This window comes from Thermobia domestica, chromosome 8 (assembly GCF_964235325.1).
Source record: "Thermobia domestica chromosome 8, izTheDome1.hap1.1, whole genome shotgun sequence".
Lineage (NCBI taxonomy): Eukaryota > Metazoa > Arthropoda > Insecta > Zygentoma > Lepismatidae > Thermobia > Thermobia domestica.
Window position 1 is genome coordinate 257,711,871 of NC_137461.1, and position 22,605 is coordinate 257,734,475.

The 22,605-nt window shown below is 36.3% G+C and overlaps 1 protein-coding gene across 2 annotated transcripts in view; it reads left to right on the top strand.

The window, feature by feature from the left end:
* The window catches only part of LOC145693565 (protein Wnt-11b-2-like), a 246,002-nt gene that overhangs the window by 68,151 nt on the left and 155,246 nt on the right, over nt 1-22,605 (top strand). For both annotated transcript variants that reach the window (XM_081769658.1, XM_081769659.1), the window contains exons 2-3: nt 2,118-2,359; nt 14,138-14,415. In XM_081769658.1, coding sequence (XP_081625784.1) covers nt 2,118-2,359; nt 14,138-14,415 — 520 coding nt within the window. The remainder of the gene's footprint in view (nt 1-2,117; nt 2,360-14,137; nt 14,416-22,605) is intronic.

The following is a 22,605-nucleotide window of genomic DNA, read 5'->3' on the forward strand; positions in this document are numbered from 1 at the left end:
AAAGTCGAGTAACGTTCAGTGTTGCCAACTTTATAGAACATAAATGGCGGACATTTCAAAAGTTGTGTTCTTTATGGGACAAACTTTTACAAGCTTCACCAAAAACAAGAGTATAGCCAGAGAAAAACATGAAAACAGGATGTGCGCCATTTGATATAGATATCCAACTACAGTGAAACGTCCCTGAACGGACATATCTGAATAGCGAACACCTCCATAACACGGACAACCTTTTGTCCCGATAAAAATATATGTATTATTATGGAAGAGAACCCTTCCTTTTACGGACACATCTCAATAGCAGACATCTGCATAATAAGGACCAACTCTTTTATGCCGGCAAAAACACACTCTAAAAACAGTATAGTTGGAACAACCAGAAGTATGATTGTTGCAACAATATGACTCCAACAATACTTACAGCTGGGAGGACAATATTATATGGTTAAAATACAGCTGGATCAACAAAATGTATTGCTGTCGCAGTCAGTTTTATGATGGTAACAACTTTGTCAATTATGGTACTTGTTGATATAGTTGTTACCATCATAAAAGTAACTGTGACAACAATACATTTTGCTGATCCAGCTTTATTTTAACCATATGATATTGTCCTCGCAGCTGTAAGTATTGTTGGAGCCATATTGTTGCATTCAATCATACTTCTAGATGTTCCAACTATGTCGTTTTTAAAATATTTATATGTATTATTATGGAAAAACACGGCTCTTTTTTTTTAAAAACCAACACTCACAGACATGAACATGAACAGTCTTCTTTCACCTCCAACATTTGAGGAACCTCTTTACAGTGAACAGGAATTATTCTGAGCTCATACGTATTCAGCACAGAAAATATTTTCTACAATCTAATATAAATATTCCTTTGATTCTTTTAACTGCTTCAGCAGTTACAGCCAAATTTCAATCAGAAAATAGTGTCCACAGGATTAGAAGGCAGACAAACTATTACAGACTTTACCCCCAGAAATTCATAACCCGTCATGATTGGTTAGTTCTCTGATTTTTAGTATTTCATAATAATGTCGCATTTTCTTTAGTTACTTTTCTTTATTTTCAATATAGTCAGTAAGTGTACAAAGGTATTTCCATAGAGGCAGGACTTGTGCTTTAGAAGAAAATTATCACATAATCATTATATTTTGCAGTACACACCCGTATAAGCATATCTCCCAGTGATACTTTTGTTTCTTTAGCTTGTTTTCCAGCAATTCAAATAAGTAATTTCGATATTATTTTATTTACTTTTATAACTAATGAATTTACTATATATTGCATTCAATTGCCACATGGTCTGCAAGGGTGGACACCCACGGGGGAATTCACCGGGTCCGGAGCACCATAAAAAAAATTCGTAACAACCAACATTTGTAGAGATTTTAAGCAGAACTATACTTGTTTAACAGATATATGACTGATTTTAGATTTTATGCCTCTTATGTACTCTTTCTTTTCTTACAAAAATAATGTAGTTCTTATCATTTGTTCTAAATTTATAAGTGACAGCAATTAACAATTACTTATCTTTTCGGATCCAGAATAAGACAGGTTCAATATTACATAGACGTATTGGACTCCTTCAAAATCATGGACGCCCGAAGAAAATTTTCTAGGTGGGGACTCATCTCCCTGGTTACTATATTACGTTTGATATTTTTTATTTGTATCAAGAAAATCTTACGAAATTTAATACATTTTCGTAAGCCAGAGGGGGGCTCAGATCCCACCTAGCCCTCCCCTTCGGGCGCCCATGTCCAAAATACTTTGAACCCGTCCGAGCAAACATTTCTAGGTGTGACATTGGCTGCGAGTGATCTAAAATTATGTAACCTTTCTGTAATTTATACCTCTCAATCATTTACAGACAAATAATCATGTTCTATCGATGTTCGTTATTGAGATGTTTCACTGTACAATATGTGTTTGAAGTATGTTTTTCATTCAAGTTGTGTGTACTGCTACTTGAGTTTTGTGGGCTACCGTACGTCTTTTATATTGTCTGCTTATATTGTTCATATGGTCTTATTAAGTCATATTGTTTAGATAGTTGTATATAGACTACATTGTTTATGTTGTGAATTTCTATTACTTTCGCAGAGCTGTACGGAAAGCAATGTCAACCTTCTGGAACAGCAGCGGTAGTTGCAGGAGAGCAAAGCTCCAATACGGTTTCGTGAAACGCCAAGTGAAACTGTGCAAGAAGACTGTTGAAGTAATGCCACAAATCGTGAAAGCTGCCCACCAAAGCGTGCATACATGCCAAGCGTTATTTGCAGACAGGCGATGGAATTGTTCATCCATTAATAACGCACCAAATCATACGGCCGATCTTACAACAGGTAAGCTTCATTTAGTTATGTCATTGAAAATTTATTCGATTATCTTTTTCAAACTCACACATGACGTGCCATTCCCATTGCCATGTTCCGACAGGCTGGTTTGAACAGAAACCAGTCCGATCGTGGCTCTCGTCAGTAACGATTCTTCGGCTTTCTTCGGAGAACACGAAGAGAAACGAAGTTGACAGGAACCAACTGAAATGATGTAGAAAGCAGTAGCGCTACGCCACGGCATGGTGTCTATGAATGGTCGCAGCCGTGGCACAGACAGAGGGTGGCAGAGGAATGGCATGGGCAGGATACACTATGTGTGAATTAACCCTTAACCATCTAACTGTTGTTGTAAGATATTCGCTCTTAATGTCACAGCTACTTCCTTATCAAAGTACTTATAAACTCAAGAGTACCGTACTCTGCCTTTGAAAGCTAAGTAATTGCATTCTTTATCTGAAGACGAAACAAAATTACAAATATGTTTACACAATAATAGTTTACTTTCGACGGGGAATCATATGTGACGCAATACTGTCTGCATTATCTGGGAAATACCACGAGAACTTCACATCCAAAAATATTTCAGTTTCCTAGGAATATGAATGCGAACAACAGCAGCAGTAGAAATGAGAATAGCGGCAACTGAAGCGATAACAATTGTAAGCGGCACTAATCCTACAACAAAAATATATTTAAATGTTGGGACATTCCAAAGCAAAATGTCAGAAAGCTTTATGCTTTTCGCCACCTTTCCAAAGCAAAATGTACGGACACTACATGCAGTTGTTCGTAGTGATAGACAGTGGGAAGGCAAATAAAAGTGGGAATATTCCGGGTTTTTCCCTTGGCATATAAATCCCCGGGAGAAAATTTATTATCATTTCTTTTCTTTATTTTCCAAATTATAAGAACGATATGACTAACTACTTTGTTTCTATTTATAATCATTTACTTCTAAGTTTTAAATAATTTGGAGGTTAAAATAAAATTCGTTGACTATACTTTGACTATAATATGATTTTTTAGGTTCTATTTCCATTTCCACTAGAACGTAGCGAAGTACTAATTTACAAATGATGAAAAGGAACCAGTTTGTAAAGTAATGTAGAATTTCTGTAGAAATAGATTTCAAGTACCATCAATACACCCCAAATCATCGTTGGTAATAGACGTCGGTCGGTGTGCTGTCTGTGACTCGAACTTCTGAATAGGTACTCGCACTTCTCTTACATGTGAATTAACGCATGCAATTTGGTAAAAATGGGTAGGAAGAAAGGTCGTGTGTGACAATGTTACCTGCAAATTCTAAAGATAAGTCAGTATCTTGCAAATATTGTGGACAAAAATATACATTCGAAAATGCTGATAAAATAGTGAGACATGTGTTTTATGGCAATACTCAACCTAATTTGTTTAGAACATTTAAAAATTTAATATGTTTATAATATCAGTAGTAGGGACAAGTTTAGAAACTCTACTTAAATATAAATTTAAACTGTTTAACGGTATAAAAGTATGTGGACTTCCTATATTAAGTGTTTTTCCTACATATTTACTCGCATAAAATATATTGTAAGTAAATATACATTTATGCGTACTCTCTAAATATAATAAAATATTAATAAAATAGCATAATACCGTTCAGAATATATATTTTAAAGAATCCTCTGGAGACAACAATAATAAATATATTGTGGTAAAAAACAATTAATTTTGAAATCAAAATAGAGTAATAGAATGCAATTTTCTTTGTGTTTGTACATAAATTCCCGGAATATTCCCATTTTTTCGAATCTTTCCGGGAATATTCCTGAAAAATATTTTCCCGGGAATTTGCCTATTACTAGTTGTTCATTAGGGATGCGCACGAGTCGAGTCGAGTCGAGATTTAAGCCTGTCTCGACTCGTCTCGAGAAAATGTTGTCTCGACTCGAAAATATGTTTCTGCCTCGACTCGTGTCTCGACTCGACAGTCTCTGTCTCGACTCGACTCGAATTCGAGTCGAGACGTCTCGAAATTCGAGTCGAGACAAAATGTACGAGTTAAAATATACGCACACATCAGCCAGACCATTATGATTACCTACCTAATTATCAGTATGTCGACCTTTGGAACGGATAACAACGGCGACGTGTCTTGGCATGGACGCAATGATCCTTGGTAGGTCGCCGGAAAGAGTTGACACCACATATGCACACACAGCTCACCTAATTCCTGTAAATTCCGGGGAGGGGGCGATGCGCCGTGACGTCACGTTCAATCACATTCCAGATGTGTTCAATTGGGGTCAGATCCTGCGAGTCGATGGACCAGCACATCACTTGGAACTCGCTCCTGTGTTCCTAGAACCACTCCATCACATTCCTGGCCTTGTAACATGGTGCATTATCTTGTCGAAAAATCCTACTACCATTGGGAAACATGATCGTCAAGAAGGGGTGTCCGTAGTCTGCAAGCAGTGTGCGATACGCCTCGGCCGTCATGGTGCCTTGCTCGAGTTCCACTAGATACATGGATGCTCACGTGGATGTTCCCCAGATAATAATTAAGCTGCAGCCCGCTTGACTCCGTCTCACAGTCCTCTTTATTCTTTGTATATTTTTCGAAAAACTCAAAAAGAGAGAGGATCCTATTTACACATACACACATACACCGCACAAGTAAGTGAATTTGAGCAGCAAGAAATATATTAAAAGGTTGAATATGTGAAACTTCCGTTCATTATTATTACAGACTAGCAGAATACCCGTTCTTCTCACGGGAAGAGTACGTTTCATTTCAGACACAAAGGTCACGAAACTGTCACCAATGAACTTATGGAGCTCCAAAACTATGAATTCGACATTAATTCCGGTAATTTTCAATTATCTTTACTTGTCACCATCCCCCCTTAGAGTACTAATGGGACTGAATTTCGATTTAAACGGTCGGAAGTGTCGCTGTTCATCTGAGCGGCCCCGAAAACTATGGATTCGACACTAATATCGGTCATTTTCAATAATTTTTATATATCTTCTCCCTCCTCCAAGTTGTGGGGCCGAATTTTGATTTAAAGGGCATCGGAAGTGTCATTGTTCATTTCAGCGACCCCGAATATTCGACACTAATATCTGTCATTTTACCCTCTCCCCTTCCCTCAAGTTGCACCTTCAAAGTGAAATAATAAAAACCATCCCGAACCTCATTTATGTTGAAAATTTTATCAAGGTCGGTAAAATTTCCAAACAATTTGAACCCATTAATGAAAAAAAAAAAGTTTGGGAATATTAGCAAAAACCGGAAAATATAATTTAAAAATTATTTCTTCGTCTGACGCTAGTAATCTTACTTGCTGTAACATGTTTGCAACATATATATACAATGTATTTTGCTAACAGGAAAAATACTTAAAGCAACATGTTTTAATTTTACTTTTTAGTTTCCTAATTTCTGGTAAAATCTTCCCTCTTTATTATTTTTATGTTTTTCGAATAACTTAAAAAGAGAAATGATCTTATTTACACATATACACATATACCGCACAAGTGAGTAAATTTGAGCAGCGACAAATATATTAAAGGGTTGAATATGTGAAACTTCCGTTCGTTATTATTACAGACTAGCCGAATAGCTTGCACGGGGAGAATACGTTTCATTTTGGACATAAAGGGCACCAAAACTGTCACCAATAAACTTATCGAGCCCCAAAACTATTAATTCGACACTAATGTCGGTAATTTTCAATTACCTTTACCTTTTCCATTAGTACCCGTCCCCTCTTAGGAGTACTAATGGGGCTGAATTTGTGGATTTACACGGCATCTTCTGTTCATTTCAGCGACCCCGAAAATTATGGATTCGACACTAATATCTGTCATTCTCCCCTCTCCCTCTCCCTAAAGTTGCACCTTCAAAGTGAAATGATAAAAATCATCCCGAACCTCATCTTTGTTGAAAATTTTATCGAGGTCGGTCTGATGATTCAGGAGTTATTAAGTTAGAAACATAGTCACTTTCATTTTGATTGTAATAGATAATCTGTCGCACTTTTACATACAGGATTTTGTACATGAAGTTTATATAAGTATCTATATTAAAATATTAAATAATAGTAATTATATGTTTTAGTGCATGAGTATTAGTGAAGTTTGCCTACTGCTCTTTCTCTTAAGAAGTGATTTGGTTAAAATTAACAAAACTTCAGTAGATTAAAGAGCATATTAAGAACTCAGTTTCATTCAAGAGACCTATTTGTTGCAACAGAAACACTTCATGTTGGTAGGCTTGTATGTAACTGTAAAAGTTCTGTAATTAATGCACATCCACGAATAAATGATATAATAGAAATAAGTGCAGACTATTAATTTTCAACTAGCTGAACCTGCACCCTCTACACAGCGCATCATTCACATAGCCCTATGAGCATGAATCTCCTCATATCTGTACATGTCTCGTTACAGATACAAGTTAAGGACGCCTTCATAAAAATCGGCAAGGGGTATCATATCATAAACGGGAAATTTTTTCGATTATTTTTTTTCAATATTTCGCACCGTTTACAAGATTTGAGCCCACTTGTAGTTGGAATTTCTAACTCATATATGACCAGTGTTTCCTTTCTTTTTGCATGCATTATGTAATAAATAAATAAATTACACACACAATTAATTATGTCAGAGATATACGGAGTTCATTGTGAAAAAAAAAAAAACTCCCCAAACAATGAAGATTTATCTTAGACTGAAGAAATGGTTATCTTTCGTTTTCTTATAATTTGGCCATAAAACAAACCCCTGAGAAACTATACAACCCCTATATACAACTATGCGATGTTGGAATATATAACTTATAGAATATGATGCTTTACTTTTATAAAAATTTCAGTACTTCTACTGTACCTCTAAAATTTTAATAAAGTACTAATGGCCATTTTTTTTTAAATATTCAATTAGAACTGGATAATTTACACAAAATTTGGAATCGACCAATGAAAACGGCACGTTTCTAGCACTTGTGGGTTCAAGATCTCATTGTCGAAAGGACTGGAGACAAACATATAAACTTTTCTGTGGGGACAAACATACACTAAATCTAGTATTTTAATATATAGATAATGATTGGAATAGTTTTATTTTCGAGTGCTATTTTTTAATATTGGCAATATTGAAATTTTTGAACTTAGTCGTTTGAAGAAAAAAGATATGATTACTAGTAAAATTAACCTAATACAAATATTTCTATTTTTTCAATTTTTCCAATTTTTCAAGAAAGAAATCGAAAAAAAACTGTTTTTTACCAACATGTTCAAAATTTCCGGAAATTTTACAACACTAATTCAGATACACTTGTACTTTGCCCAGCATAAAACTCTGATGTTGGTTCCGAAGCAGTTCGCTGCCTGTCCTGTTTTACCAATCTGTCCAGCTTACGACGTCGGACAAATGTAATGAGGTGGGGGGCGCCCAACCCCTCGACGTTTGGACGTCGTTTCCCTTTAGTTTCAACACTTGTTGAAGACACTCACCACAACACTCCTCGAACACCTCACAAGTCCTGTAGTGTCCGAAATTCTCGTACCGAGTGTTTCTGAATGAGTAATTCAAAATAATATTAAAAGTTATAGAAAGATTTTCGAGACATACGAGTCGAGTCGAGATTTTTAGGAGCTGTCTCGACTCGACTCGTGTCTCGACTCGAAAATTCGAGTCGAGAAATACGTTTCTCTCGACTCGTCTCGAATTTTACAAAGTGTGTCTCGACTCGAATTCGAGTCGAGTCGAGTCGAGATTCGAGACATGTCTCGACTCGAGCGCATCCCTATTGTTCATAGGAAGGGGCAGGAGGTACAGCGTTTGATTCTCCGTAATAATGTAATATAAGTCGTTCTATAATGAAGAGTTAATAATATACAACTAATAAGGGGTAAAAGTGGATCTAAAAAGATAGGAGGACGAATTACGTCACACCGTTCCTCGTGCCTATCTTTGTCCATTGCGTACTTTTTTCTTTTTTGGAAGTGGGGAGACGCCATAGACATTTTTTAGAAAGATGGTAGACGTCATATATATTTTTTGAAAGTGGGGTAACGTCGTCTCACGCGTTCCCCCTCACTTTTGCCCCTGATTCTAATAGATAAAAGGAAAGTGAGACAATTTAAATCATAATATTAAAATATAATACATAATAAAACCAGTTGAGAATGCTCCAAAAGCATCGCCACAACGAACTTAAAAGGAATGGAGAGATGGAGCGGGAAGTTCCTACATTTTTTTTTTTTTTTATTTCAAAATATCATTCCTCTATGACTTACGGTTCCCAATACATGCCTCCTTAAATTTCCCGAAATTCGAACTTTTTTGGCCAATATTTGGGGAACGGTGGCCAGTTGTTCAATGGTCACCGGTTACTATTTGGTACCAAAATGTTCACCATCCTCTTAGGTATTGATCAACACCAATATCATCTCTATGACGTACGGTTCCTGAGATATGGCTCCTTAAATCTCCTAAAAGCGGAACTATTTTTGTTACCAATATGTCGGTAACGGTAAGTCATAGGGAGATGATGTTGGTGTTGATCAATACCTAAGAGCATGGTAAACATTTTGGTACCGATATTAACTGGTGGCCACTGGCAACCAGTGGCCACTGGTTACTATTTGGTACCAAAATGTTCACTATTCTCTTAGGTATTGATCAATACCAATATCATCTCTTTATAATTTATGGTTCCAGAGATATGCTCTTTAAATCTTCGGAAATCGGCCATTTTTTGGCCAGTATCTCGGAAACGGTAAGAGTGCCCCGAAAAATTCCATCGCTTTCTCAGATAGTTTTTGATGCTCTATCGAATAAAGGGCTCAAAATTGAAAAAAATCACAAATAACAGACAGACGGACAGACAGACACATAGACATTGAGAATTCAGTAACAAGTTTTTTTAAGTTCGTTGAATATGGCCAATTTGAGTAGTATGTAGCCTATGTAAAGGCCTATTCGTATACGCTACGTAGTAAATACATGCAAAATAAAAGATGAAAATAGTTAACTATTCCAATACTTTAATATAATTTTTGTTGTAGGGACAGTGCCGTTTGCTATTGTTATCAGTTCAGCTGCTGTCACTTTCAGGTCTACTGTTGCTTCTACTACTCACATTCAAATGTATATTTCTGGCACTTGTTACTGCCTTGAGAAGTCGAGTTTCACCAAGTACAAAGTGAGTTTAGCTTCCTGTTATCAGTCATATTGCTACCTAGTTGCCGTTGTTGTAAGGTTTCCACTTATTTTGAAGTCTCTGTATAATAATGTGGAAACTAAATTCTAATAGTCAACTTCATCAATGAGTGTGGAATTCGGGATCTTATAATCCGCGTAGGGCACAGGCCATTTTCTCCAAGATCGGGATTGTCCCGACAAAATCGGCACGTGTGGCAATCTAGACTGGAAGTCAACAATCACATATGTCAGGTAGCTCTGTGATGATTCAGAATACCGTACTGTAATTATGAGACCATTTGTTGCAGGTATTATTGAAATGTTCAACAGGTAAACATAAACAAATATCGTCCAACTCAAGCGGCATTTCTTTGATTTCACTGAGGCTGTAAGATCTCAAAACTAGGGAGTCGAGACAGGATTTTCCTGACAAAATTCGAGTCGAGACACGGCTCTTCCAATAGAGAAATATACAGTTTTCGAGTCGAGACATCACTTTTACAACACATTTTCGAGACGAGACAGCCACAAATCTTGTCTCGTGCGCATCCCTACTCGAAACCCGACACGCTTTTGTATTATCATTGTGACGAAGCATCATAACACAGGATTGACGTATATATACAATGAATTGCATTACATTTTACTGTATAGTAGTATATTTTGACTGTGCCCTTTAAATGCACCATAATAAATGTGTATTTTTGCTATAAACAGAGTTTTAATGCACTTTTTACTATATTTGTAGGTTATTTCAGTTAATCAGCTTAACTTATTCCCAATTAATCCGGATTAACGTAGTTTTACTGTATCGGATTCTGACAAAGTACTCTATTTGGCCAATCACTGTTCCTAGCACTATAAATATAGCTTTTAGTATATTAATAATAATAATAATAATAATAATAATAATAATAATAATAATAATAATAATAATAATAATAATAATAATAATAATAATAATTTTTGAAAATGAACTACTTTATATGGTGATGTGATAAATTCATGTCTTAGATTCATAATCTTGATTCAGAGTCCAAAACATTGCAAATTTTTTACATGTAAATTTACCTTTACATTACACACAACTTAAGAAATTTCAACTTACCCGTGTAATATATTACATACAACATTAAAATCAGAAATAAAATTTCCACTGTCTGTGTATAATACAATCTATATCATCATCCCACGGGCGTTTCTGGCGGGGGAGACGAGGGGGACGCGTCCCCCCAATATTTTGAAGTACAAAACATTCAATATTTTATTACAATTTAAGTTTTTACTAACGGCAGAATAACATATAAATAATAATTATTATTTTTTAAAAAATATAATATTCAGACTGTGAAACAATTATAAGAGTTCTTGATATACCTCAGGAAGTCCGTGAAGGTATGCAGAAAGGCAACAAATGGAATAGAATATAACAAACAGGTTGGGCTAGATAGTACCATTTAAATCACTTTCGTTGAAATCCCCCCAAAATTTTACATGCCAGAGACGCCATCATCCTCTTGTTGATTAGATGTAGGGAAGATTAAACCTGTTAACGTGGGTTAAAGATCCCCCACTAAAATAGTTTGATGACAATATTATCTCAACTCGATAAATTTAATTTTATTATTTTATATTAAAGAAAAACATTTTAAAAAATAACAAAGTAGTGTGAATATTCTTGGAATGATTCTTATGACGTAACTGTCTTTTTTCTTTCTTTCTTAACACACAGCTGTAAACACAATACAAAAAAGACAAGAACAAGAAAACCGCAAAGAAAGGTTTACGTGACTTGCGACTGTACCGCTAATGTTTATAATTACATGTTATTGTTTCTATCGGAGACCTCAAAACGTAAACAGGTATCTGCGCTGTAAATGCTGAAAAATGAGACAATACACAGCTATTGAAAAGCTAAGCGGGTCATTTAATACAAAGGAAATGTGCTTCAGAAGTGCTTATTTTTCCTTTCTTTGTTCGTTTTAAACCTTTCAAGCTATGTTTTGTATAAATATGGGAAATACGGAGAGGGCTGTGTGCCTATGGCCATCGTTATTTTGCTGACAGAAATCATTGGAAAACTGCTAAGACACAGCGATTTTATTTTTAATTTTGAATGCAATTTCCCAAGCAAGGCCTTCTTTTTTTTATGAAAATAGCCAAATAACAATTTAAAGGAGCCTAATTTCATGTATTATCAATGGATTAACCTTTATTCTCGACATACAAGGTAGTTAGAAAGTCGTTAAAATCACATTTTTTTTTTATAAAAATCTAATTTTATGTAGTTTTAATGTCTAGTACCGAAGAGGGATTACAGGAGATAATGGATAAATTAGTTGAAACTGAGAAACGATATGGAATGGAAATCAATGTCGAAACAGGCATGAGAATATCCCGTGGAAACGCGCCCTTACGGGTCAAAGTAGAACAAAGAGAACTTGAAGTGGTCGATCATTTCAAATATTTGGAATCTTTCCACCAGAAACATTTACTGCACCAACGAAATCAGGTCAAGAGTAGTCATAGCCAAAGAAGCATTGAACAAGAAAAGATAACTCTTAACTAGCTGGCTCAATATTGGACTTAAGAAGAACTTGGCCAGGTGCTACATATGGAACATTGGACTGTATGATGCAGAGACTTGGACATTACGAAAATTACGGAAGAAATGTTTAGAGAGCTTCGAAATGTGGTGTTGGAGGAAAATGGAGAAGATAAAATGGACAGAGAAGAGCAACAAACAAAGATATTTTAAAACGGATAGGAGAGAAGATGCGGTTCTAGCGGAACGGATGCGGAACTAGCAGAACGGGACGGCGGTTTGTCCAGTATCCTTTGTAGGAAGGCTGGGCACATCTTGCGAAGAAAATGTCTTTCTCAAATGCGACAGAAGGAAAGATGGAAGGAAAGCTTCTAGATACGTGGTGTGCTCTTAGATATGCTGCGGTTGATCTTATTGCGCCAACCTTCCACTGGATTGTTTGTTGTGTGTCTTTGACCATTGCAGTTCTATATTTCTCTGAATGTTTCGAATATCCGCCCATTGTTCAATGAAATAACCATTTAACTCTTCGATTTGCTGGCCAGACGAATAGTCCTTCATGACGATGAGCCACTCTTCATCGATCCTGCTTTATGATACTAATGTTAAAGCACTTCACATAAGAACATGATGACGTACATCTTCGCTGTGGAGGTATCCTCCGACGAAACCTAAAAAAGCTTCCACCAGATGCTCTGATTAAAATGGTAGAGCCTTTCTATTTCAACTGTGCCCCTTCTGGCGCTGCTGTCGGTGTGTGTTTTCTCGTATCTCCCTCGTAAGAGGAGGGACAAGTTGCTGCGACCGAGATCTTGCAATTGTTGAATGCGGAAGCGTTGCCACAATGAATTATTTCACGCACTTCGCTGTGTTCTGTCTTCTTAGCCATTCTAGGTTGCCTACGATCTTCACTCGTCAAAACCAAACGACTGAATGACAAATTGGCAACACACCTGAGGTCATTCGCTTCTTCTCCCTAAGCAAAGGGAGGGTTTCATCCGTCAGAGGTTGGTGAGGGTGGGGTCGAAATATGTTTTGCATATTTTCCGAGGGCACACCGCGACAGACAGGCTCTAATATCAGTCAGAAACCTGTGAATTAGGAAACACAACACGCAATGGATTGATTGCAGCAAGCTCAAAATCCACTTTCAGCACTCGAGGTTCGGTCTGGCCGGACCACATTTTAGGAAATGTAAACAGTTCTTTGTACGCTCCTTCTATTTTATCTGGCATCAATGCATACACGACTGGTATAACTAATGTCTAATCATGTGTGGTTCCTATATCTGCATATATGGTGTGCAATTGGGAAAAATACTTGAAGCTAGTATTAATTCAATTGCTGGTATTTATTTTAACTTGTGTTTGTTCTGTTTCTGTTCTTACTTAGTTGACATTTGTTCTGTCCTCCCATCCCCTATAGTGAAAGCGGTTTCAGGATGAATCACATGATTGGCAGGTGGACCCTGTGAAAATGCACCACACCTGCAGAATGATTAATCCGATAAGGAAGACAGTGCAAAATTGCTTCATAATGAGAACCGTGTGAAACTGCAATGTGCGAAATTGCACGGAATCGTAGGTCCACGCTTCATATAGCCTCGCTGCTAAAAGGGACGCTAAACCCAAAATGAAACCAAATCAAAATCAAACAATTTAACGATGGCGATTTTACATATGAAATTACAGGAGATAATTTCTTTGTTCAGTCCGTCAAAAGCTCAACCGTCTTCCTCAGGAAAAGATGCGAAGCCTTTAGTATAGAGTGCAGCAGACGTATAATAATTATTATTTACGGTGAACTCATACAAGTCCACCACATAGAGCCCAGAGTATAATCTATTATGGTAATCCTGGTTTGCCCTGATTTTTAGAATGCTTTCTTGTGGATTTCCAAAAGGTAAGGAAAAGGATCAACACTCATTTGGAACCACATACCCTTTATCCTATAACAAAAGACTCCTCACTGCCTACTAACTAATAATATAACAATTTAGAGAACTTGTCAGTATTAATGTTATTTCTTTTGGTTTGTTTCAGGTACAAGGGAGCAAGCATACGTTTATGCGATCTCAGCGGCCGCCATCACATTCACTATATCTCGCGCCTGTTCAGCAGGCTCTATCTTCTACTGTGGCTGCGGTCAGACCCCGCGGGAACCTCCCAATGGGAACTTCAAATGGGGTGGCTGTGGAGATAATGTGAAATATGGACTCAAATTTAGCAAATTATTTGCAGACGCCCCAGACAGAAAAAAGAAACCCAAGAAAACGATATATTCCCTTGTCAATTTACACAATAATAGGGCCGGAAGAAGGGTAAGTTACAATTACTTTTTAAAATTTTTTAAACTCAAGTTTTATCACAAAAAATAGCTTTTCTTGTCGTTTTGGTGGACCCCTTTGTAGTTGAGTGGCTAACTAGCATGCTTTCTGTATATGTGGTCCCGGGTTTGTAGGACGAGTCCTGATTCCTGGTGGGAGTACTTGCGTTACATATTAATTTGAGTAATGGCTTGGATTCTACTTTAAACAGTACGTCCATTCTTGTATAGCTTTAGTGCTGAAAAGAAACGTTAATCTAAAATTAACGGACAAATTACCTTTTGAGACAATTTAAAAGTTTTCTTTGACATTGTCATCCAGTTCATATTTTGCACAGAAACTCAAAGAAAGAAAAATAAAGAACATTGAATTTCGACTGAAAGAAGGTTATACTTGCATTTAGACTGGAAGAAGGTTATATTTCTTGGGGGACAAGCGTGGAAGCAGATATTTTTTGGGGGGCAACTTTTATTTCTTTTTGTATACTGTTTTATATTACTTCACTTACATGTCAATGTAATATGTTTGAGGGTACAGACGACATCACCATGGAACGTCCACCCTCTTGCCCCTCTGCTAACATCGTCACGCGTCAATCTATAATATGGACGGTTCAGAGGTGTGTGGACACGAACTCTTTGTTGAGTTCTGAATCCTTTGACAGAATTTCTCCCGAGTAAAAAATTGATAATAATTTAATGGATACGTTCGGAAATCGGCAACATAGAGCTCAAAAATGTGAGAAATTCGTTCTTCCATAAAGCGGTCGAAAATAGTTGATTTCGTTGAAAACGTTAACTTTATGTTTCGGGAATAATGCGTTTGCCTCATTCTTGATTAACATATTAAAGATTTCTTTCATTAAAGCAAAATTCCTCAATTTTCCTTGATTACCACTTTAAGTAGCATTTTTCCTGACTGGCCCCTTACTTTTTCGTAAAATTCCTTTTCCAGTATTTCCCTGATTTCTTGATTTGTACTGTAGCAAGAAACGTTTTCGAACTGCCACATAAAATATGGATAGAAAATCCATCTAAAGACTTCCTAGGTCTATGGGAAACCTGCCACAGGGAAGCGTAAAGAAATAAGAAGAAAGAAAAAAAAGGAGTCTGTCACAAGCAAGTGGAAATAGTAACAGAACTCAGCTGAGGTATCCCCGTAGTCACCATCAACATATTCACAAAAGATAAACCTTTAAGAAAAGTGAGAATTTTTCAATTATATTGCAGGGAAAAAAGGTAACATTGAAAAACAACTCAGATTTGTTTTTAAATTCCAGACATTTTCCAGGTTTTCCAGGCACAAAAATAAATTCAAAGTTAATTCCAGGTTTTTTAGGTCAGTAGACACCCTGTTCAATGATCTTGGTGAAATCATGGATTCATTCACGAGGCGTTAAAATTTTTATGCTAGTAATAATAGAAATAAGGAATCGAATAGAAGTATATTTTAATCGAGATTTTTATTTTTAGTACACGTGAAATTTGACCAAGCCTCGATTGAATGATTTGTGAATTTGATGTCCTTTGACAGATTGATTCTGTGCAGATCGGAACCTATAGTTTAAAAAGTGATTTGAGCCATTGTAATGCATTTTATGTTCTCTTACCGGGAACTGAACCCGGAACCTCCTGCACGAAAGACCCAAACGCTACCTGCTACACCAGAGAGGAAGACAACCAAACATCTAAAATTATTACAAATATGGCGGCACTCAACAGTACGGTGTACCTCACCTTTTTTAATGAGAACGGAATAATTCCTCTTCTGTCTTAATAAGGAATCGACAAGAAACTTCGAAAATACAAAATAATAAATATATAGTTTTATTGAAAAATCATAGTTTTTTAATTGTTTTCCGTTTCTATTTTTCTTTCTAGAGAAGGAGTTGCGAATCTTTGTTTCTTTTTGAAGTCAGTTAATTTTATTCAGGGACTAGAAACATTTGGATCCTTCTGTCTCTCGATCGCTGGTACGTCCTTGTGCCTCCCTTTTTTCATTCCTTTTTTACACGGTAATATAAAGCATAAAGGCTCTGAACCAAACAGATTTTTTTTTTTCTGAAAACACTGACCTCTCACAACGAAATAATCCCAACAAATTTTGTCTCTCGCTGAAGTTCGACTAAACTGAAATTCTGTTGGAACTCCACCTCTGTACTTTTCCCGCAGAGATGACTTTGCTCATTTCCTATTTTAATGTATCCAATTAATTGTTTTTATCCATTATTAGGAAGAGGATTAAGTGAAAACATACCCCAGATTTCTTCACAAAGTTTATCCATTAATTTAGTACAGGTTTATAGAACATTTTGGTAGCATGGTTAGTATTCTGAAGAACATTATGTGAATAATTCAGTATTTGTGGAACTCTTGATGCCTTTGAAAACAAACAATAGCAGCATACTTTCGCCCGTTTACAAAAGGAGAAAAAAAAAAAGCAAAAGACAAATCACCAAGAAATATTGATTATCATTACGTTTATTACATTATAAAATTAAAATGTAAGAATCAGACATTTTTAAAGCATCTTTATATACTGTACAAGTACGTAAGAGTTTTCAGTTACAACATTGATATGCTACTGGAAAGGTATGCAACATTTTAACTATTAGCCCAGTCAAAATAGGTTTTGTGTCGGAACAAATTCCCGGAGAGCTGAAGTTTTTCCTGTTGATAGACTATGATGAGACATGTAATTTCCCAAAAGTCCCCAGTTCTCCCCCTTGTGCTTTCCTCCCCAGCCCCCCTTAAAGGTGAATTTGCCGTCTCTCAGAAAATTAGCCATAACTCCGAAACCAGTGGAGCAAATGCTTCGCATTTTTTTATTTTCTTTGTGTAATGTTAAGCTACAAAAAAGGTGTCTTTTATTTTTCTCGAAAAATGTATAGTTTCGTAGCAATTGTGTCTTAAATAGAAAACAACAGTTTTTTGGCGGGAAAAATTCCCTTTAATTTTTTTCTACGAGGTAAAGTAAAAAAAATGTTTCAAATGACAGTTTTAGATCGGAGTCTAAGCTTTAAAACGAGGTATATATTTTCACAGCACGTAAAGCCAGAGCTGAGTAATGTAGCTTTGAACGTCATAAGAATATGCTTCAAGCCTCATAGGAATAAGATCAGAAAATGCCAGTTTTGGTTCGGGAGGACTATTCCCTACCCTCATATTGGGCTTTCCATTATCCACCACCTATGGACCCGCCGTGTCCCGGACTGGCAACAACCGGCAGCTTTCTTATATTGAGTTTATTTTAATTTCTATACTTTTAAATAAATTCATAACAAGAACAGCATCACGGACCACCTACCCACCACTATAACCTAAGAATACTGTGTGCAATGTTTTCTAATATTCATTTTAAAATGAAGCCAGATTATTCGTGTAATTGATCTTCAAAATCTTCATTGTATTGAGGTACATTGTTGCATGATAACCCATTACAGTGCTCACACATAGCTGAACAGGTAAAGTCAGATATTCTGCAGCGACAATAATCTCCACACGCTGCCTTGCAAGAGCATGAAATTATTGCTAGGAGATCATCAGGAGCAAAAGGTTTCATACTTAGTATCGGTCTTAAGACTCTTCTTTTTCCATCACTTTCTTTGATATATTCATGTTTCCAACCCCAATCAGTAGGATTAAGTTTGTTCCCTAACCACAATTGCACCTGTAAGTACACTCTGAACAGGTGCTGACGACACGCTTCTGAGGTCGGTGGTAATTTAGCTAAATCAAAGTTTGACTTCAAAGAAGTCTTTGCAGTTAGTCTTGTAAATCTGAAATAACGAGCTTCGTTTAAAGTTGAATATTTACTTAGCTCGTACATTGAAAGAACAAACTTTTCTCCATTCTCGACAAGAGTATATTTTGATGCATCTTGTTGCAGGAAACATTCTGCCTCACATTTTGCCTCTGTGTTTTTTTGAATTAATTCAACTGCGTTTGTTTTCCCAATTCCAAAAAATGACGAATTTGTTTTACAGCCAAAAATAGCATGGGCAAAAAGAAGTTTGTCTATATTTTTGTTGGATCTTTTCAATTTATCGATATCAAAACAAGTACTTGACGGGTTCTTTCCTCCAACATCTTTTCGAAAGAAAATAGGTCTCTTCTCTGGTGCTAATGCAACTAGCAATATTAAAATGTCCGTGTCATTTCCAACAACAATCACTCTGGAAAAGGTGTCAAGTTTGTCAATTCCAGTCCTTACAATTTCAGTATCAGCATCTTCTTAAGCTATAACTGTTGCTAATCCAACCTTTTCCAACTCTTTACATGTGCATTCAATCAATTTCTTTTTGTTCTTTTTGTTAGAAAGAAAAGGTTCTCTTTTTTACGACACATTTATTATTTTCGTCAAACTGTATTTCGCATGAGGATTATTTCAGTGTCCTCCTTTGGTGTTCTTCATCTTTCGTAGTCCCCTCTTCTGGATAACCATCGAACACCACCGTACAATTATTGTCATACTTGGACAGTACAAATGAGCAATAGTTCCTAACAATATCTCCATATGTAGCATCCTTAGGCTATGAAACATAATGAAGAAGGAAACCTCCATCGATAACTATCCCAGCATCTTCTAAGCATGGTTGCTCAACGATTCCTTCTGAAAATGCTTTAACTATAGACGATTTAGTTCCTTTCCGAAGATAAGTATCATCAAAAATCGATGTAGGTACAGAAGACAATTCATATTCCAAATACATTTTCAGTTTATTGGGGCTGTCACATACACATAAAATTCTATTAAAAAGCTGTTGTGGGTGTATGTTCACTTTTAATGATCGAACCGATACAGACTTATGACTGGCTTGAGTAATTACCATGTTTTTTCTTTTCAATTTTAGCTTTCCCAAACTCTTACCTTTCATTTTTTCCACAGCTGCCAAACCCATTTCATAAGCTTTATCACTGTTAACACTATCATTTGACACAAAGCCGGAATGTAAAGACACGAGATCCCCTGAAAGCTTGGTAAAAGGGTTGTGCTGCCTCAGCAAAAATGTAAATTTCTCAATATCCTTGTTATCTCTTTCTTTACTTGATTCCCGCAGTTCAGTAAAATTTAAGGCTGTTCCTGCAAATTTATCTACGGCTTCTTGTATCTTTAAATAGTACGGTGTTCCATGAATCCATTTTGACAAAGTACTATCTGTTATTCCTCTTCCATGCGTCAGACCTCCCACAACTTTCATTGGACGCATTAGGCATTGTTCTATTATCATATCTGCCCAAGTTCCTGACCAATATTTCCCATTCCTACGAACGGTAAAATAACCTTGTTTAGTAAATAATTCGTATTCTTCTTTTAAAAGTTTAGATTCGAGTTTCAACATATGCTTAGCATATAAATGCACGGATTTAGCATAGGGCAAGTGGCCTGCAGCATGGAAGTATGGAAGCATGTCTACTACTGTACTCAAGTGCATGTTCCAGTTGCCAGTTCTTTCTGCAAATATAAATTTCAACATAAGATCTATGCACTTAATTAGATTTAGCCAAAGCTTTGCTGTCCTGCTAGATTTTTTTATCTCTTCAAAATTTGTGTCAATGTTTGAAACAGTTTCTGTAACTTCATCATCCAGGCTAATTTGCTCCAGGTTAATTTGCTCGAATTGCAGTTCCTTGTCAATAAGCTGTGACATATATCTTCTAATTTCTTGCAGACGTCTTCAATCTTTGGATATTCTTCTCTCATTACCGTAATGAGAGACGCTGCAATTAAACAGTAAGCTCTTATTCCTCTAGAATATGCATGCCCACTTAACATGTGATTAACAGTTGCCGAACCATAAACAGTTTCCCATAGATTTTGTAAGCCACTTCCTTCCATTATGTGGCCCACTGATCCCACATAAGACATTAAAAAGTGAAATCCACCTAACCTTTGATAAGTCACTATTAGGATCTGGCCTTTCTACGATTTCTGTTGCTTTTAGATACAATGGTTGGTCAAAAGTAGCAATGCAAGATTGATTTCTTTCTCTATATTGATCTGCAACAAAAGATAAAGCAGATTAGATGGTAGACATATTATTTGGGTCTAAGTTTATAAATGGTACTGCCATAACACATGTAGATTCAGAAGAATGCTTGGTGCTGCAAATAATGTTCATAAGCCCATTCCAGACATGTTGCTTCTTTATACCTTCCATCCAAATTAAGTTTATCGGGTAAAAAATTGTACATAACTCTTCTGTGCTCTTACTAAGATTTCTGAGCTCACTGTACTATTTCGTCGGATTACACCAGCACTGAGGCTCGCTGACCCGGTGGAGCACATTTTTGTTATGTTTTTCGTTATGTGTCAAATAAATACTGTCATAATGTACCTCGTTTTAAAGCTTAGACTTCGATCTAAAACTTTCATTCGAAACATTTTTTTACTTTACCTCGTAGAAAAAAATTAAAGGGAATTTTTCCCGCCAAAAAACTGTTGTTTTCTATTTAAGACACAATTGCCACGAAACTATACATTTCTCGAGAAAAATGAAAGACACCTTTTTGTAGCTTAACATTACACAAAGAAAATAAAAAAAATTGCGAAGCATTTGCTCCACTGGTTTCGGAGTTATGGCTAATTTTCTGAAAGACAGCAAATTCACCTTTAAGGGGGGCCGGGGAGGAAAACACAAGGGGGAGAACTGGGGACTTTTGGGAAATTACATGTCTCATCATAGCCTATCAACAGGAAAAAATTCAGCTCTCCGGGAATTACTTCCGACATCTAGCTTATTTTTACCTTCATTGACTGGGCTATATTACGAACCTAAGGTCCAGCGTACCGGCACTTTCATTTTTAGAAATAAAACGCTGTGTGTGTGTGTGTGTGTGTATGTGTATGTGTGTTTGTCTGTGTGGGTGTGTGAGTGTGAGAGTGTGTGTCAAAAATATTGTAGCATCTGTTTACCACTGTTCTAGATATTATATGTCCAGCAAAACAGATCTAATTACATGAAAATAAATTGCAATCTCAATACCCAAAATGCTAACATCAGTGTATTAAAATGTTTATATGGAGCGCTTTGATTCCATATGATGTATGTCCAAAAATGGTGAAACGAACTAATGTTTTCATTCACTTCTACTAATGGGTACTTTTTCAAAAAGATTTTTTGCAAACAGTAAATTATAAGACTATAAACTGCATGGTTATTGTTTAGTAACCAACATAACAGAAATACGAGTTATTCGTGAGATGTTGAACTTCAAATCCCTGTCCTCCAAAATTTCAATTTTGGTGTTAGGCCGCTCCGCAACCAATGTTTGTGGCCAATACCTTTTGTTAATAAGATTTCGAAAACTACAAGCGCTAGAAGCGTGTTGGTTTCGCTTGCCGAATCCAAATTGTGTTTATTAAACATTTTATTGCCCGTTTGAAACCCATAAGATTAACATTGTCACTAGGGCGTTGGTAAAATAAGGTTGATAGCCTTGTGTTAGGCAACCATTAGAAGAACTGTGTATAGTGGGACATTTCAGGCGCTTTGCTTTAATCTGAAAGGCAAAGTCTACTGAAGAGCCATTTCAAAGGGCTAGAACTGCAATGAGACGTAATCGGATATAGATTAATAACAAAGAAAAAAAACATTCGAAATCATCTATCACTTCTCCAAGTTTGCTACAAACTCATCTAAACATCTATATATTAAAAAGTTACGTTTATATGTTTGTCTATATCAATTCATTCCCTTTGCGAGTTCTCCCGTCTTTCATTTGTCTCTCTAAAGAGACATATACAGATACAGATATAGTGTGAAGTGGAAAGGAGAATTCATGCTCATATTAGAATTTTTCTTTTTTTAATCAGGTGTTCATGCACATGATCTGATGCTAATGAACACGTGGTTTAAGAAAAGAAAAACCAAATTGCAGACGTGGAAAAGTTCCAGGAGATAAGAAACGCTACCAAATCGATTTCATTCTTGTGAAGCAACGTTTCAGGAATAGTGTACGAGACGTGAAGATACTGCCAGGAGCGGACATTGATTCGGATCACAATCTCCTGGTGGCGGAAGTGCGAACCTGGTTAAAGTCGATCAAGGAAATCTGAAGGAGAAATCGGAAATGGAACTTAGGGCGACTAAGAAATATCGACGATGATGTGAAAGAAGAAATTGAAAAAAAAAATCTGTGGAATGGGCGATATGATCGACAATATAGAAAATGATTGGAGAAA